A 17,213-nucleotide genomic window follows, 5' to 3' on the forward strand; every position below is an offset into this window, starting at 1 on the left:
ACATCTCCCCCCCCCCCCCCCCCCGAGCCTCTGATTCATAAAACAGCCTTTCTCTTTTCACCGAGAAAGGAAGAGAGAGGGACATATTGGCTGGAGAGCATATCCCCGGCCCCTTCCCCGAGTCTCTGATTCATAAAACAGCCTTTCTCTTTACACTGAGAAGAGGGAAGTTGAATCTGGACCACATGCATTGTTTCAGGTTTGGCGTCTTCCTTCTCAGTGAAAGCAGAAGGCTGCTCCAACCTCACATTTGTTGCAGAACAGGAAACCTGGCAATATTCCTTTGTTGCATGTGATCAGAGTATATTAATTTTATTGGTAAAGCCAACTCTTCCCATAGCAGCGATTAGAGCTATCCAGATTTCCCATCAACCAAATATTATGGCTGTCCATGAAGAACCATAGGGCATTAAGAAGTTCAACGAAGATTGATTGTCTGCACCAACCATTTACAAATTTAGATTTATATCGACAAAACATATATAAAGTTTCTTTCCCTCAACCCTAGAAGGCACTGGTGGGATTCAGGGATAGATCAGAAGGGCTAGTTCCATCGTGTATCCGGAGGTCCATTTAGTCTCTCTTTGAACCAAATAAAAAAGAAAAATCACAAATTGCAATTTTATAGGGAGAAAAAACACTGTGATCTTTGTGTTCCCTTTGAAAGGTTAATTTGTTTTTGCCACTAGAGAGACTATAACTTGTACGAAAAGGCAGCAGATGATATATAGAAAGACAAATCGTACTGGAGAGGAAATTAATGCAATGAAGATTGGACCACACCACCAAACAAGTGTCTGCATGTGTTCCCCTTGCAAAAGACAGAAGATGATCAATAAATTTTACACACGGGTTCTGTATCCTCTGCAATAGTCCTACTTCTTGCCTTGTCAAGCCCCATGCATCGATTGCTTCCAATGTGATGAGGGGCCGGTTTGGCCTCCTATTTGGACTTTATATGGAAATAGCAAGTAGTGCTGATTCCATTTGGATATAAAATTGTTGCATTTGCGGACCCTTTTTCTTAGATTTGATAAAGAAAATCTGGAGAACTGTTTTTAAGTTCTTGCTGTGTTCAAATAGACCAAAAAACGAGTCAATAAAATGATGCCAGCATCTGACTTTTTTGAAAAACTTAGCTGCGTCTGCTTTTATATAGTAATTATACTAAATCAAGTATCGTTTGTCGTTTCTGAGCTTCGGGCTCATTTGAAACAAATTGAGCTCTAATTCGTTGCAAGTTGTTTGCTGTACATAAACCATAAGAAATATATTTGGTCTGGGCGCCATTGATATCCATATTTGATTCTTGCTGCTGGACACAATTGTGTGGTAAGCAGCTAGCTAGATTGCGTACACTCAACATTTGAGAATCTAAAAAATGTAGGGAGGATAATGTATAGGAACTAATTCTGTTTGGGAGCTGCCCAGGTTATCTGGTACCGATCTACAGATTTCGACTCGCAAGGGAAAAACATATTTTGTTGCTGAATCCACACTGATTTGTATGGCGTTTTCCTATCATATGCCAAATATTATACTGTTCATAGTATTTCTCCCACAAAACCGTATGTTGTTTCTTGAAAAAATTGAACACCTTGCATCATCGATTCCCCCACGTCATTCTTGTGTTTTCTGTATATCTTGGAATAAAATGTTGGGTAAATGGGAGTTGGTAATTTGGTATTTTGGTTGAAGTTGGAAAATATATTAAAATAATATTTTTTTTATTTTTAAAATTTTATTTTTAATATTATTAAAATGATATGAAAACATTAAAAAATATTAATTTAAAATAAAAATAAAAAAATTAAATTTTTTGAAAACAGTTTTAATACATAAAAATACAATCATAATCTTAACCTCGCTAGAAAATGAGATTCATCCGTCCACCAACTTTATTTCATTTTTAATTTCAAGAGCTAGCTTGATAAGAAAGTTTGTTCATTTTCTTAACTTGAATGGACGGAAACACAAATAATAAAAAATAACAAGAAAAAAAAGTTTTGACATAATAGGATTCTCAAACAAAAAACCTTAATTAATTTGTAGTTTTAATTAATCTAAAATATATTTCTAATATATTCTCATCTCTAATAGGCTTGACAACTTCTAAATTCAACCTTTACAAAGTAGGAAAAGCAAACACAAGTAGAAGAAATTCATGGAAAACCGGTTATTTCACTTGGTGTCCTTGCCACTCCTCATTATGATACAGGAGAGAGGAATGAAACATGGAGATTGATGAAAGATTGGCCAGACAAGCAGACGACAGGTTCTGTAATTTATATTGCGTTTGGCAGTGAATCAAAACCAAGTCAAGTTGAGCTGAATGAGATAGCTCTTGCGCTAGAATTATCTGGGCTACCATTCTTTAGGGTGCTAAGGAAGAGTCGAGGCTTGGCTGATTCTGAGTTGATCGAGCTGCCAGAAGGGTTCGAGGAGATCGAGAACCAAAAGGGTTTGGTTTGGACTAGTTGATATGCTCAGCTCAATATCTTAATTAGCTCATGATTCGGTAGGTGGATTCCTGACTCCTTCTGGATGGAGTTTTGTAGTTGAGGCACTTCAACATGCCAGAGCTCTTAAAGTACTCTCGCCAGTCTTCGCTGACCAAGGGGTAAACGGAAGGGTTTTGGAAGAGAAGAAAAAAGGTATTCATTACCAAGAAACGAGGAGAATGGATATTTTACGAGGGGTTCAGTACGCAGCTGAATCCTTGAGATTGGTGTCAAAGATCGTCAAGACAAGTACGTGGACCAACTTTTGAGCCATCTCAGAAACCATGGACGTATCAAGAAAATCAAGAGCAAAAATATGCATAGATTATCTTCATATTTTTTTTTTTAATACTAACAGTGCATGTCGAGAGTGGATCATGTGTGACAGTAGTCGGTATCCATTGATTGATCTGCAAGTTTCTGGTGCCTGAAACTTGAGGTGAATAAGAAAGCTCAAAAGCTAGCTTGTGCCATGATTATTAAGGTAGCTGCTATCGTTCCTTCCAAGGGCTCCATTTCTGCCCCTGTGCCTTCATCCATAAACATGTCATGATCACTGAATAATGCTTTCAGTATTTGCTAGTTCCTCCAATTTAATGAAGATCATCGTTAATATATAGAGGTAAACAAATATATCAGTAGGTAAACAAATTTAATGAAGATCATTATTATGCTTTCAGTATTTGCTAGTTCCTCCAATTTAATGAAGATCATCGTTAATATATAGAGGTAAACAAATATATCAGTAGGGCTGGAAATCGAATCCGAAACCTCGAACTGAAGGAATTTTTTCGTAAAAGACATAACACACAATCGACAATTCGTTATGGTATCATAATTTACTCTTTTATGGACGAGCAGGCCTAAAATTGCGGTTGTTTTTGGCAAAACAGGAAAAGAAGTTCAAAAAATTGAGAAAAAACAAGGAAATTAAATGACAAGCATAAAATAAAAGCATAGCAGTAAAATCATACATATCAACAACTGACATTGATCTCTAATTAACTAAAGATCATTATAACCATTGTTGATTCATATCAGGAATTACTGAATAATACATATAATTACTTCTTTTCTGATCATCTCCGTTGCCTTCAAGTTTCACTCAAGTGAAGAGTCAATCTTGTGAACTGATCTGGAGAAGGCAAGAACATCATCAGGATCTTGAACATCAACCTGCTTGTTTTCTTTAGGACCACCTGCATCACTGCTATTACTAATTATTGATTCACGAATCACAATCTTTGCCATTGCATCATCAACACCCTTTGTAGATGAACCTTTCTTCTCTTCTGTCACTTCCTTCTCTAATTGCTCTTTTCTCTCTTTCTTTGTCTCCATACTCTTACACTGCCTCTAGTTTTCCTTCTGCTACTTTTTTCTCCTTTCTTTGGCCTTATTTTTAGTTAAAATACAGGTGCAAGAAATGTGGGGTTGCAGTGCTTTTACGCGTGGCTGCTTTTACATGCAAAGAAGCAGAACAATACACGTATGGCTTCTATATTTAGTGAATGTCAATGTAATAAAATGATCTTAACTAGCTCTAAATCACCCTTGATATGTGGTATTTTCTATGAGCTTCTACGAATCAAAGTTACACACACACACACACACACCAATGCCATCTCATGATTGAGAAATATTCATAAAAATTTATCTCTTTACTTAAATTCAACTTTAACAATTAGAAAATTAGTGTCACTAAGCTCTAAACTTAATAGTATCACTTTCTTTTAAAAGGAATTTGTATCTCTAACAAAAGAAAACTAGAAAAGCCAGCCTGAATTATACATCCAAATCAGGTTTTGGCAGCTTACAAGCTCAATTCCACTCTGCATGAAATCTGAAAGCCATCTGTCAAAGTATCACACCAATATTGTGTACAGAGCCGGCCTAAACATATGAACAACTTGGCAATAACTCAAGATACTTACATAACAAAAAAAATCTTGAAGACTAATTAATTTTATTTTTCAATTATATTTTATGAAATGAAAATTATCCTTATTTAACAAAAAATTCATGAAATTTCATTTGTTAGATATATATAAAAAAATAATATAAAAATATTTTAAAAAACCACTTAAGTTTTTCACGATAACTTGCTGTCCTAAAACCGGCTTTGATCTTGTATACTTGTTTTTCACTTCCTTTACATCTCTTTCTCAGCCCCTTCCCTTTATCTTTTCATCTTTATTGCGTCATCAGGACATGTCTTGAATATGTCAATTAACTGTACTAGACATGCAAAGACAAGTTCTAATTGGCGGTAAACATTCGACAGAGAATATCACACCAGCAGAGAAAATTGCATGGCATGAAGATGTATTGATAGAAATGTTGCTACGTCTACCAGTGACATCTCTAGTCAAATTCAAGTTTGTTTGCAAACCCTGGCCTTTGCTCACATCAAGCACTCAATCCGTCACAACCACAGCCAAAGAAACACAAATACTGTACCTTCAGGCTTCTTCTTTCCAGGGTTATTTTATATTTCTCTCAGAAACAATGGTTTTGATCATTATGATGATAATCATCTAGGGTTTCCTTCTCTTGCCTCCTTAAACACCCCAGTTGTTAAAATTATCCAGTCCTGCAATGGTTTGTTACTTTGCAGCTCTAGCACACAGTTGAATGACTCTTCTGCTAGTTACTTCATCTGCAACCCTACAACCAGGAAACTCAGCCAGTTTCCCTTACTTAGTATGGTGCCTGTCAGCAGAAAATGTAGTATTGTTGGTGTTAGTTTTGCTTTTGATCCTTCAAAATCATTTCATTTCAAAGTCATTTGTTTTTGGAGATCATTTGACAATGATCGTTATTATCAAAATCTTGTATTTGTTCCACACACTTTGTCTAATAGGGATATATTCCTCTGAGACAGGCACTTGGGTGTTTTCAGGTGATCCTTTTAGTGCATCAATCACTACTGATTTTGATTGTGGTGTGTTTTGGAATGGTTCCTTTCACTGGCTATGTCCAATGAAGACACGTCTCTATTTTGACATTGGTAAAGAATGCTTGAGAACATTGTGCGGAAGGCCATACCCCAAGATCAGCAAGCATGGAAAGGTTTAGATATTTTGTGGAATGCAGTGGCTGCTTGCTTCTTGTTGAGGTTGACATAGTTATTGATTCAGTTGTTCATGTTCTTGAATTGGAGAGGGATCAGTACTCAGAAGGGTGGGTAATCAAGTACCGCGTCAATCGTGGTAGAATAGGAGTTACATGTGGGCGTTCCATTCTTAGCGTTGCTGGTGTAGAGCAAGAGGAAGGTGTGGCACTGGTGATGTTGGGACACCAGGGTAGTGTCCTTTCTTATAATCTGAAGAACAGGACTTGGAGTGTTCTTGATCACTTCATGCGAAGAAACAGCACAGAAGTAGGTAAATTTAGAAGGTATTGTGCTCCTTCGTACATTGAAATCCTTTTTTGCTTTTGACAGTTCCTTCCATGCTTTGTATTTTGTAAACTTGATATTATATCATGTCTTATAGTAGTGGTGTCCCTTGTGTTTCTCAAAACCATCCAGTCCTGTTGAAAATCATGCTCCTACATCAGTTTTTTTTTTTTAATTAATGTAGATATCTGAATTAGCTTATACCTTAATTAATCTTTTGGACTTTAAAGTTAATAATAATATAGATTTTCAAACTTTACCCGTTAGCATTTGCTGCTGCCATGGTGCTTGCTCATAATACATGCACATTGTAGAAATTACATTAGACAATCCCTGATACTAGTACTCCAAACCTGCTATCCCATATCAAATTGGGTCCTGGGAATTCGGATTAAATTTGTTACCAGGTTGCTGCTGAATATATTCCCTTCAGGAGGCACAATTGCCTAAATTTCGTACAAAATGGTGGCACCGCGCTGATTTCAGTAGTTATTCGTGTTATCACAGAGACATGCAGCAAACTACGATCAGGTCAATGGTTTATATTGCACAGTATGATGGATGGAAGGAGAGATAAAGCATTGCCTCTGGGATTTTGTATAAAACTGGTGCTTAATAAAGCAAAAATTCAGTAACAAGCTAACAAAACTTCTATTGAAAAACGAGTGGTAGATTAAACATAACTCATGGTCAAATGACCACCACCCTGTCAACTGGAGTAGTTCTATCATTAAACTTGACCAATGTCTAATAACTTTTGATTGACAAAAATACGACCACATCAAAACTTGAACAATGTCATCAAAACCTAGTTCATCCTCCTGATCAACTCATTGATGTAATCTTCACGGTTTCCAGCATCACCTCCTTCAACATAATGGTTTCTCTTTTTCTTCAAACCTCCGAGAGGTGCCTTGAGCTGGAAAGGCCACAGGAAGTTGTTTGCCTCCTTGAAATGTGGTCCAACAGTTATGATTTCATGTATGAGATCTTCCATGCAGATTATTCCGTGCTTGCCCAATCCCTGCAGTAAAAAGGAAACATGCTCACTAATTACATAAACAGTCACTGGCAACGCCATTGATAACTCAAAACAGTGTTCAAACTACAGACCTGTTCAACGATTGAATTATCAGTCAACGGAATTCGCTGTTGGTTCAGTTTCCCATAGCCCCTCTTGTAAATCAATTCTTTAACACTCTTTAAATTGGGATACCTAGATCCATTTACATCAGTCATGAAATTTAGCACAGTAAGAAGAACAGGAAGTAAACTGTTTAGAATCATTATGAAAACATACCCAAAAGTCACATAAGGCTCAACCCTGTGAAGCATATTCACAGTTGCTTTGTTTACTTTCAGGAATACTCCGTTAAATATCTGCAAACAGAACACCAGGCAATTTGATTAATCAAACATGACTCCACGTCAATTTCTCACAAAAAAGAAACAGTTTCTCATGAGATGATGGCAGTAGTACCTAAGCCATTTAATCTCCAGGAAAAAAGAAGATGCACAAATTAAAACAGTGAAAAGTTGCTCATGGCAAACAACTGCAACCTGAAGTTAGAACACACATTTTCACATAATTATAAATGACCTCATTATCAATGTCCTTGAACTTCCTAAACTAAGATCTTAATTGTGGAGAAGTTAGAACACACCACCGCCTATCAAAAAACACATCAAACTGCAAACTGTATGAAACAAACAAATATTCCTAAACAAACTGAGTTAGCATAATTGCAGAAGCTAAAAGAAAGTTGTGAATAGACACATATTCTAGTTGATGTTTTCATTAATTTGCTTAGTAAATATTTTGAAGAAACCAAAAACACGGAGTGAAAATCAGCGGCTCAACCTATCAGCCTCAGGTTTAAGATACCATCCACTACAAAAATGCCAACACTTAGCATTTCACTTTAATGAAAATAAATATTGACAAGAATTATCTACGAGCTGTATTATGGAATCAAGGAATTTACTGGAATAGAAATGAAGCATCACCTGTCTCAAACGCAGAAGCTGCAGGATGGATCTTGTCTTTGGGTGCATAGCATTGATACTGAAAGTCATAAAATCCACATTAAACAAATGTGCCATCAAAATGAGAACTACAAGTTAAAGTTTATACAACAGTCATACCCACGGATCCTGATGATAAACAACAGCTTAGCTTCTGGATTGACATAGAACCCTCCCTTGAGTCTTGCTTCACGCTTCAGCCTAATAAGCTCCTTTTGCTGATCAAGACACAAAAAAAAAAATACACATTTTAAACAGTCAGGATTCATATTACTACCAAAACATCACAAATTTCATTAATAAATCAACACACGAATGATCATATGATGTGTTATACTACCTCCTCATCATATTTCTGGGCATACTGCTTAGCCCTGCTATAAATCAACTTGCGATTTTCAGCATTTTTCTTCTTTAGAGCTAGCTTCTCTTCCTTCTTAGCCAAAGCCCATTCCTCATTCCTTTTCTGCTTTTTCAACACAGACTCTGGTACCGCTACCTTAACTTCTTCCCCACCCATCTCTCTCTATACACGAAATAATCACCGAAAATCAACCGACTATCAATATGCTACCGCTCTAAAAACAAAGCATTACCCCAAACTAGATGGGAGCAATATATCAATTTCTGCATTTCAAGCAGAAACCACAAATAGCTGTTACATCTAAATCTAAAACTGCGCAGACCATCTAAAATTACAGCAAGAAAAGAAGAAAATTTTCTAGCTTTTTAAGCTTCTAAACCCAACAGAATAGCTTCAAAATTGATTAACTAAGACAAATGTTCAACACTAGTATCAATAGCACATTATTTCAAAATTAAAGACAAAGAAACCCTTTTAAAATGACAGCAAAAAGGTAGATTCTTGAGGTTTGTTTTAGCAAATGAGAAGAAAGGTTTCTAGAATTTTTAGCTTCAAAATCCAACAGAAGTGATTACAGAATTTCTTAAACAAAACGACTAACAGCAAAAGAGATATGATAGAAAGCTCTGAGGAGGAAGAGTGAGGATAGATTGAAAGATTTACTTGTTTGGCTTGCTGGTAGCGACTGCGATCTGCAAAGAGAGAAGAGATTGCTTCGCGGCTCTGAAGCAATGTATATGTGTAAGAAGGATTAGGGTTTCTTAGCAAGGTCGATTTTTGTATGGGCCTTGTTGGGTAAGTTGCAACCCTTGAGATCATGTGGCCCTAAGTTGGAGTAGCCCAACATTAATCTAAGTATATTTTCATTTTGTTCTTTTTCTAGCTTTTTCAACAACATTATTATTTAAGAGCAAATAAAAAACTATTTGTTTAAAATCAATAATCTATTTAAAATTAAGGTAACATGAAAAATATGTATAATAATCCATGTAAAATTATTTTATTAAAATTAAGGCATTTATATTTTTCCATCAATGGGCTATTAAATTATTGAGTCAAGAAAATGTTTTTTTTTCCCACGGTTGCATTTATTTGCAAAGTTTTAAGAAATTTTATATTATTAATGTTTAAATACAGATAATCTGATGTACAAAAATTGTGAATTTAATAAGAAAAAATGATGTGGTAATTTCTTTAAAAAAACGAAAATGTTGTAGTATTTGTTGAAAAAATATGTTTTAAAATAAGGTTAATGGATATTTGAAATCAAATTAAAAGTGACATATATTCACTTTTTAGATAAAAATTTTGTTAAAAAATATTCTCCAACATAAACTTTTTAATATAAAATATCAAGATAATTAAAATAAATTATTAGTAAATCAAAAATTGATATCATAGAACTCTTAATTGATATATTTTAAAGAAACTCAAAACCTTTACAAACATTTACCCCATTGAGAAAAGAAATAAACTTTTCTAGTTTCATGGTTCAGTTCGGTTCAGTTTGAACCACAAAAATCAACTAAATTGAGTAACTTAAAATTTTGAAAATTCAAATCGAATCAAATTTTGGTTCAAACCAAATTGGTTTCGTTAGATTAAATTTAATTTTTTTCTATAAAATAAAAACAAATCTAACCATACCATCAATGAAGGAGACCTCTCCTAAATCATACTTGTAAAATAACAAGCTATAGAAAAAAAAAAAGAGAGAGAAAAAAAAGAAAAGCAAACCCCTAAATCTTACTGTTGATTGATTGCAAGAAGAGGTAAAAAACTTTAACATGGTAGAACTAGAAACTCATTTAAATCCCTAGTACTTCCCTATAAGACTACTACTAACACCATTGAGTAATGATCTCTAATTTCTACCCCAAGTCTTTTTTATATATATAAATTTAACTAAATAACTAGTATTCAAAAATCATAGTCGTCGTCGTCATGCAACTGTTAGGTTCTCATAAAAGAAAAGAACGTCAAATTCAGAGAGGGAACCTTCTTCTTATGATCAACAGAATCATCATCATTATCAGGATCTCGAGCAGGATCAGACTTGTCCATGATGGAACGAGCTTTGTCAAGGAATGGTTTGAAAGTCATCTCAATAGCTAGCCACCGAAATACAAAGGGCATAAATATAACCACTGCCTTTAAATATAACCATTGCCTATTTTGTTGGCTTCATCCCCATCTTGTCATCTTTGCTTTAATGAAGGAGACCACTCCTTTTATTGTAGCTTACAAAAATGAAAGAAGATTGTCGATCACAACGGCTTGCACAAAAGTGAACAGAGAAGAGAAGCCAGAACGGAGGATCATGCTATTTGTGCATAGTAGTTGAAAACTTAAAAAGGAAAAAAGAATAATTTTTAAGGTGGAGAGGTGGTTTACACAGTTCACACTACACTTTTTGCACAAACGACGGCTTTTTATGAGAGAATGGGAGTTTGTGAGGGTAGGGGAGAGTGGGGTTATGTTAAGTAGGGTTAGGTTAATTAACTATTTACACTCCTTGGCTGATAGCGAGTTTTTATGATTTTTTCGTTGGTCTGGTCAATTTGTCGATTTTATAACTAAAATCAAAACTGACCAGACGTATTAAAAATTATAGTTTTAAAAATCAGTTTAATCGGTTTTTCATAATGATTCAGTTTTTTCAATTAATTTTTCTTTGATTTTTTATTTTCCCAGTTGATCATTTTTTTTAACACCCTTAATGAAAATGCAAGAAGTTAAAATTTGATCCAAATAGGATATAAACTTTTAGAGGGAGAGATCCTAAGCAAACTAGGCTGAGAATTTAAACTTCTAACTTCTCAAATCTTAAAAGTTTGGATTTACCATAAAATAATTTTTTTAGCTACAAAAAATTATGTTTTACCAATTAATTTTAAGCTTGCGTATGGTCCCTGAAAAATTATGTATTCCAGGTCATTATCTTGCCCAACCCATGAATTAAGTCTCATTAGTTTCTCCAATTTTTTTCATAATTTAGTCAATTTTTTCAACTTTTAAAACCAAATTTTTCAGGTTTAATTTTTATTTTATGATAGGTAATTAAAATTGATAATTGAGGGGATTTATGATGGTATTTATCATAATTAATTCTTAATTAGTTTTAATTTCAAAATTCATTATTAAAAAAGGATTGAAGGAGGAGTTTTCTAAACTATTATTTTAGATTTTAAACCTCTTCCTTGTCTCATTTTTAGTTTTTTTTTTTATACTATACTATGTGCTTTATTTTACTCCTAATTTAGAGTTTAAGTCATTTGATCGTTGATGAGAGAAACTGTAGTCTATTTTCTTGGTTCACTAACCTTGTTTGAAAGTGTGTATAAACAAAATGGTGTTATTAGAATTTTACTAGATTTATTGCAAATATCCTAAATGGGCCAAGTGAAGAATAATAAAGAATTAAAGATAAAATATTAATAATTTAGATTTCATGTTTAAAAAAAATCATTATCATGCTTAAAAAATAATTTTAGCTTTAATAATTCTTGTTATGAAAGTGGGATGATGATCCATGAAAAAACAAATCTAATATTTTTAAAAAATAGTATTCTAGTAAATAATGCTTTATGAGAAATATTACAGTGAAACCCCCCTTTTTAAATTTTTCTTTTTTAATAATTATATTTTCTTCATATTTAAAATTCAAAATTATATACTTAAAATTGATATTTTCTTTTCTCATATCATGTAAATATAAACCTCTAATTACTGTTCATCAAGACACAATTCATTATAGATTAAAACAATAATTTTGATTTTATTAGTCCATATTTTTTTTATCTTTGGTCATCAAAGTTTTTTATCCTTTTTCTAGAAAATGAATTTCATAATATTTTTTATTTATTTTTTATAAGGTTATCACTATCTTCAAAAAAAATCTTGAAATTGGATTAATTCTTAATTTTACAAAACAATATTTCATTTTATTACTTGTAAGAAATTAAAAATTTAAGGATCAAAACTTAAAATGAGAAAAAAATATAGCATTTTTTGCTTTCTTTACATTGTGTTGTTAGTGCCTTATTTTTTTTAAAAAAATAAGCCTTCAGATTTTTTACATATTTTTTAAATGCCTTATAATTGAAATAACAAAGAAAAAATGCAGCTCTTTTTTTTAGTTCTTTAATTTGATAATTATATATATTAATTCAAAACTTTATTTAGTTCTTGTATTAATCATTTCATATCAACCATTGAATTTAAGAGAAGAGGGAGTGAGTTATTAAAAAATAGGGGAGGAGAGAGAAAAATATATGTTGACTATTTTAAATAATAAAAAAAATTATTTTTGATGTCATTAAATTTATCTTTTCAAGAAGAGATTAATAGGGAATTGTATTTTTGCTATAAACATGCTAGAAAAATTAAATCACAGTCTATTTAAATATTTTTAATTTTATTAATTTTTATTTTTAGAATGATTTTAAAATTTTTTGGGGTTGAATTTACAGATTATCAGAAATAATCTTTAAATAGGCTAGATTTCATTTACAGCAAGAAATGATCTGTTGCTCTTTAAAAAAACAAAAACAAAGCATACACTACCTTCCAAATAAAAAAAAATAACCAAGCAAGCGAGCTTGACCTTTAAGGCCTACACGTGTGGCCTAATTTTTAATGGCGAGGCGTGTTGGCACCTAGACTTATAGGTTTGGTTTGTTTTAGATTTTATTTTTTTAGGTTTTTTCTTGAATTTAAATTAAATTTTTCTTCTAATAATTTATTTAAAATATAATTCTTATATTATTTTATTAAATAATTAAACCAATTAAGAATATATTTTAGATATTATTTTATTAAATACTATTCAATTTTTATTTTATTTTTTAATAAGATTATATCAAACTTTTAAAAACATTAGCAAGTATTTTTTATAACATCCAACCATTATCATCTTTTTTTATCAGGTTGTTATTTTTTGCAAATATTTATTTTAATTATTATATAATTAAAAAAATAATTTTAAAAAATAAAATTATTAAACTTAATAAAACCTATATTCAAGTCATAAATTTGATAAGTTAATTCTAGTCAATTTAAAATATTATTATTTTAATATATTTAAAAAAAAATTATCTTGATTTTTTTAAAACTAAATTGAATTTTTATTGATTTTCTAAATTATTTTTAAATTTATCAAATTAATTAGATTATATTAAAACATGATATAATGTAATTAGAAACATACACTTACGAGTAATTGGAGCTTGATTTTGAAATAATAATAGAATTTTGTGTAAAAAATAAATTCTAGAGAAAGTTCAACATGTAAACAAGACAAAGGGTTTTGGTTTGAGCGATGCCTTTGTTTTTTTTTTTACCCTTATTTTAAATTGTCCAGTTTTATCCAGCGGCTCTAAAGTCCGTTCCTAAAACCCTTCTGTCCGTTGAGTTTATTAACCTCTCCCTCTCTCTGACTCAGGAAGTCTCTTCCTTTCCCTGTATAAAACACACAAAACCCTAGCTATCCATCTTTCCCTTTATGTCCAAAACCCCAGTTGCCAACACAGTAAACATAAACCCTAATCTCTTATCATTTAAGCCTCGCCAAGTGCTGTTGCTCTCTAACAGACCACCAATCATGAAACAAGAAAACATCACCGAATCTCAAACTTTGAAGCATGAACAGAAGACAATTTTGCTTCACTCTATAGCTAATTATCTTGAAAACACTGGTGGGTTTTCTAAAACATTAAAGAAATTCAAATCAGAAGCCAAATTTGAGGTATTCAAAACAAATTTACTCACTCTCTCTTTCTCTCTTGGCTTATCAAATTATGCAAGTTTAGTCACAGAGATAAAATAATTGGATTTTTTTTTGTTTTTTGAGTTGAATTTGTGTTTATACAAATGGGTTTTGTGGATTTAATTTAATGTTAATGTATTGGGTGGATATGAGATGATCGAGGTTAATGAAGCCTAATGGGATTATGTGTCTCTGTTGTGCTGTGGCTTTCTGGGTGTTCTTTTTTTGTTTATTTGATTTTTTTTTTGGTTTTTTTGTGATCTTTGTGCAGAAAGATGATTTGTGTGGCGGTTCCTTGATTGATTTGGAGGAGGTGTTTTGCAAGCTTTTGAAGACCAGGTAGGATGATTTTAAAATCAATGTTTTTTTTTTTTTGGTAATTCTCATGTTAACAATATGAATCTCTATTATGGAGCTATATACTGTACGAGGGGATTTTTTTTTATCGATAACCATGGCGATAAGATGGTGTTATTTGATATTAAAACAATGCACAAACTTTCTGTCAGTCGTTAAGAATGAATTTGTTTCACACATATCCCTGAATTTAAGTTTTGTTTTGTTTTGTTTTTTTTATTGAAGTGTCAAATTTGAACGAGCACTCTCAAATTGCATGACTTCCTCTATTTTTGCAGTGACGATACCTGCAAAAAGCTAGAGAGCAGCCAGGTGCAAGGTGTGTTTAATTAATGAAGTTGCTTGCCTGCTTGGCAACTGTATCATCATTTTCTACGTTGTTAGTAAAATCTTCTTATATGATAGATGTTGACACTAGCTCATGGTCTAGTTCTATTTAACTGCAGATATACAGACAAATGACTTTGCTAAAAAGAAAAAGAAGAGTGATCCTGATGCCATAAACAAAAAACTAGGAACTGCTGATAAAGTTAACAATTATGAGAGCGTTGAAGAGATTTTAACAAATGATACAGTGTCTACTGAAGTAAAGTCTAAAGAGAATAAGAAAAAGAAAAAGAACTCTCATTCTCATGGACAAGAGGAACAAGACAATAGCGAAGCTTTGAAGGAACCTGCTGATAATGTTGCTAGTGAATCTCCTGATAAGAAACGCAAGGACAAAAGGAAGAAGAAAAGCAACATGGAATCTGAGTCTCAAGTTGATAATGTTGGACACCATTCATGGGAACCTGTGGCAACAGAGGAAAAATCTAAGGATGTGGCATCTTCAGAGGGAAATAAAGAAACTGTTTCTGAGACAGAGAATAAACCAAAGGATAAGAAGAAAAAGAAAAACAAGCTTTCTGATGCTGATGCTGACAGTGATGACAACAAGAATGTCAAATACGAAGAAAGGAAGAAAAAGAAGGATATTGTTGTTTCTGAAAATATGTCTGTTGAGACACTTGATGAAGGGAAATCAAATAAAGTAGATACTGAAAAAGATGATTCTAAGAACTCAAAGAAGGATGATAAAGAGAATAAAAGTTCCAAGAAGAGGAAAAGATTTCCTTCTGAAGATGATGCCACTCAACCTGCTGATGAAAAAGCAGTTGAAGATCCTAAACGCAGAAAGATGGAAAGTTCAGAAGAACCAAAGGAAAATGGCCAGGCAAATGGGAACCTTGAGAAAAATGGAGAGAACTCATCATTGCAGAAATCAATGAAGAAGGAAAAGAACGGTTCAGTTGAGGTAGGGTTTTGAACACTCTTAACTTAGGGAAGCTTGTTACTTTCAACTGTAAATTCCGAAGCTGAAGTCCCTTTAAAATTCCAAATAAAAGCTTGTTCAAATTGTTCCTGTGCTATAAGTTTATCAGGTTTCCTTTATAAATGTGCTTAAAACCTATTTGTCCATGTGGTGGAGCCAAAACCTTAAGTATTTATGTCTAACCAGGCTTTGAGCAACAACTGATTTTTCATGACGATTAACTTACCAGCTCTTCAAAAACCCTCATTGTTATGAGCAAAGTTCTTTTGTTAAAATTCATGATAGCCGTTCTATATCAGCATGAATAATTCTGTTCAAGTGTATTATTGATTTAATTTGTGTATTCTTAGACTGGAATTATGTTATTGCAGCCGAAGACTGTTAAGCATTTTCAAAGAGTAAAAGTTGATGAGGTGGTATTCTCTGATGACAGGCTTAAAGATAATTCATACTGGGCGAAGGTTTGACAAGTTTTCCATATTTGTTTTTGAGATTTTTGGTCCTTCATTGGTTTATTTTCTTTAATATTTTCCATAAATTCTCTGTAGGATGGTGCCGAGGATGGTTATGGTGCAAAAGCACAAGATGTTCTTGGGCAAGTTAGAGGAAGGTACATTTGTAGTTATGGCATTTCTATTTCTTTATTTTCAGATGTGCAAACAAAATGTTGTTCCTGCTATCTTCTTGTCATTCTTTCTACCAGTGGAACCATAACAGTAATTTTATTGGCGAGTTAATGATCTGGTCTAAACTGCTGACGTGGCTATTCTAATTCTAACTCTAGACTTTCATCAGTTTAGGAACCTCTTTTCTTCCAGTAGTTTTAACTTTCAGCAAGTTTTATATATTTAATACTGATCCAAGCATTGCTGTTAAAAGGAAGGGAAGTAAAAGCTGAATTTTGTGGTTACTAGTGTAACCTAGGATGTTTAAAGAATCAAGGGTTTTGGTTTTTGTTGGTCATTTTATCTTTCTTTTGTTTTTTATGAGGAAAATTTTTGTTAGAAAGATTGAAATTGTAAAAAGGTAACTGGTATAGCCCTTCAATATTTTGGGGATCTGTACATTATGAAAATTTTCTTACTGCACTATTTCTCTCTCGCTTTCAGGGATTTTAGGCATGAAAAAACGAAGAAGAAGCGTGGGACATACAGAGGAGGGCAGATTGATTTGCAATCCCACTCAATTAAGTTCAATTACTCTGATGAAGATTGAATCGGTGGTGACATCTTCGTGTGATGCATCTTGATTTTTGGATCTGTTACATTTTTACTTGCATGTGCTAAGCACAGCTCTTCATTCATCAATTTGGCAATTTGTGCTTCTGTACGTTTAGCAAACTTTTGACAATTATGCCTTCCCGTTTCTTATTGAACTTGAGTCAACTAAAGAATGGAAGCCATCTATTCTGTTTAGCTTTTCACAGCTATTTGAGGTTTCCTTTAGTTTATTATACGTTGGTCCAAAATGGGGAAAATCAGAATCAA

The 17,213-nt window shown here is 32.8% G+C and overlaps 2 protein-coding genes across 3 annotated transcripts; one reads left to right on the forward strand and one right to left on the reverse strand.

Annotated features, from left to right (window-relative positions):
• Positions 1–6,459: 6,459 nt before the first annotated feature.
• LOC105122568 (60S ribosomal protein L7-3-like) lies at positions 6,460–9,058 on the reverse strand. Of its 2 annotated transcripts, none has more exons than XM_011021769.1 (7): positions 8,954–9,058; positions 8,267–8,452; positions 8,047–8,144; positions 7,909–7,966; positions 7,202–7,281; positions 7,015–7,117; positions 6,460–6,925 (listed from the first exon to the last, which is right to left on the reverse strand). In XM_011021769.1, exons 2-7 carry the CDS (start codon positions 8,444–8,446, stop codon positions 6,710–6,712), a joined length of 735 nt encoding a protein of 244 aa, XP_011020071.1. In that variant the 5' UTR covers positions 8,447–8,452; positions 8,954–9,058; the 3' UTR covers positions 6,460–6,709. The 2 variants fall into 2 exon arrangements, with proteins under 2 accessions (XP_011020071.1, XP_011020073.1); XM_011021771.1 differs by having other exon boundaries at positions 8,267–8,553; positions 8,954–8,987.
• Positions 9,059–13,671: 4,613 nt separating this feature from the next.
• LOC105122569 (suppressor protein SRP40-like) lies at positions 13,672–17,151 on the forward strand. Its single transcript, XM_011021772.1, has 7 exons — positions 13,672–14,036; positions 14,329–14,396; positions 14,693–14,733; positions 14,861–15,708; positions 16,098–16,187; positions 16,275–16,336; positions 16,836–17,151. The coding sequence occupies exons 1-7, from the start codon at positions 13,794–13,796 to the stop codon at positions 16,939–16,941; spliced, it is 1,458 nt and encodes a 485-aa protein (XP_011020074.1). The 5' UTR covers positions 13,672–13,793; the 3' UTR covers positions 16,942–17,151.
• Positions 17,152–17,213: the final 62 nt, after the last annotated feature.

This window comes from Populus euphratica, unplaced genomic scaffold (assembly GCF_000495115.2).
Source record: "Populus euphratica unplaced genomic scaffold, PopEup_1.0 scaffold20.1, whole genome shotgun sequence".
NCBI lineage: Eukaryota > Viridiplantae > Streptophyta > Magnoliopsida > Malpighiales > Salicaceae > Populus > Populus euphratica.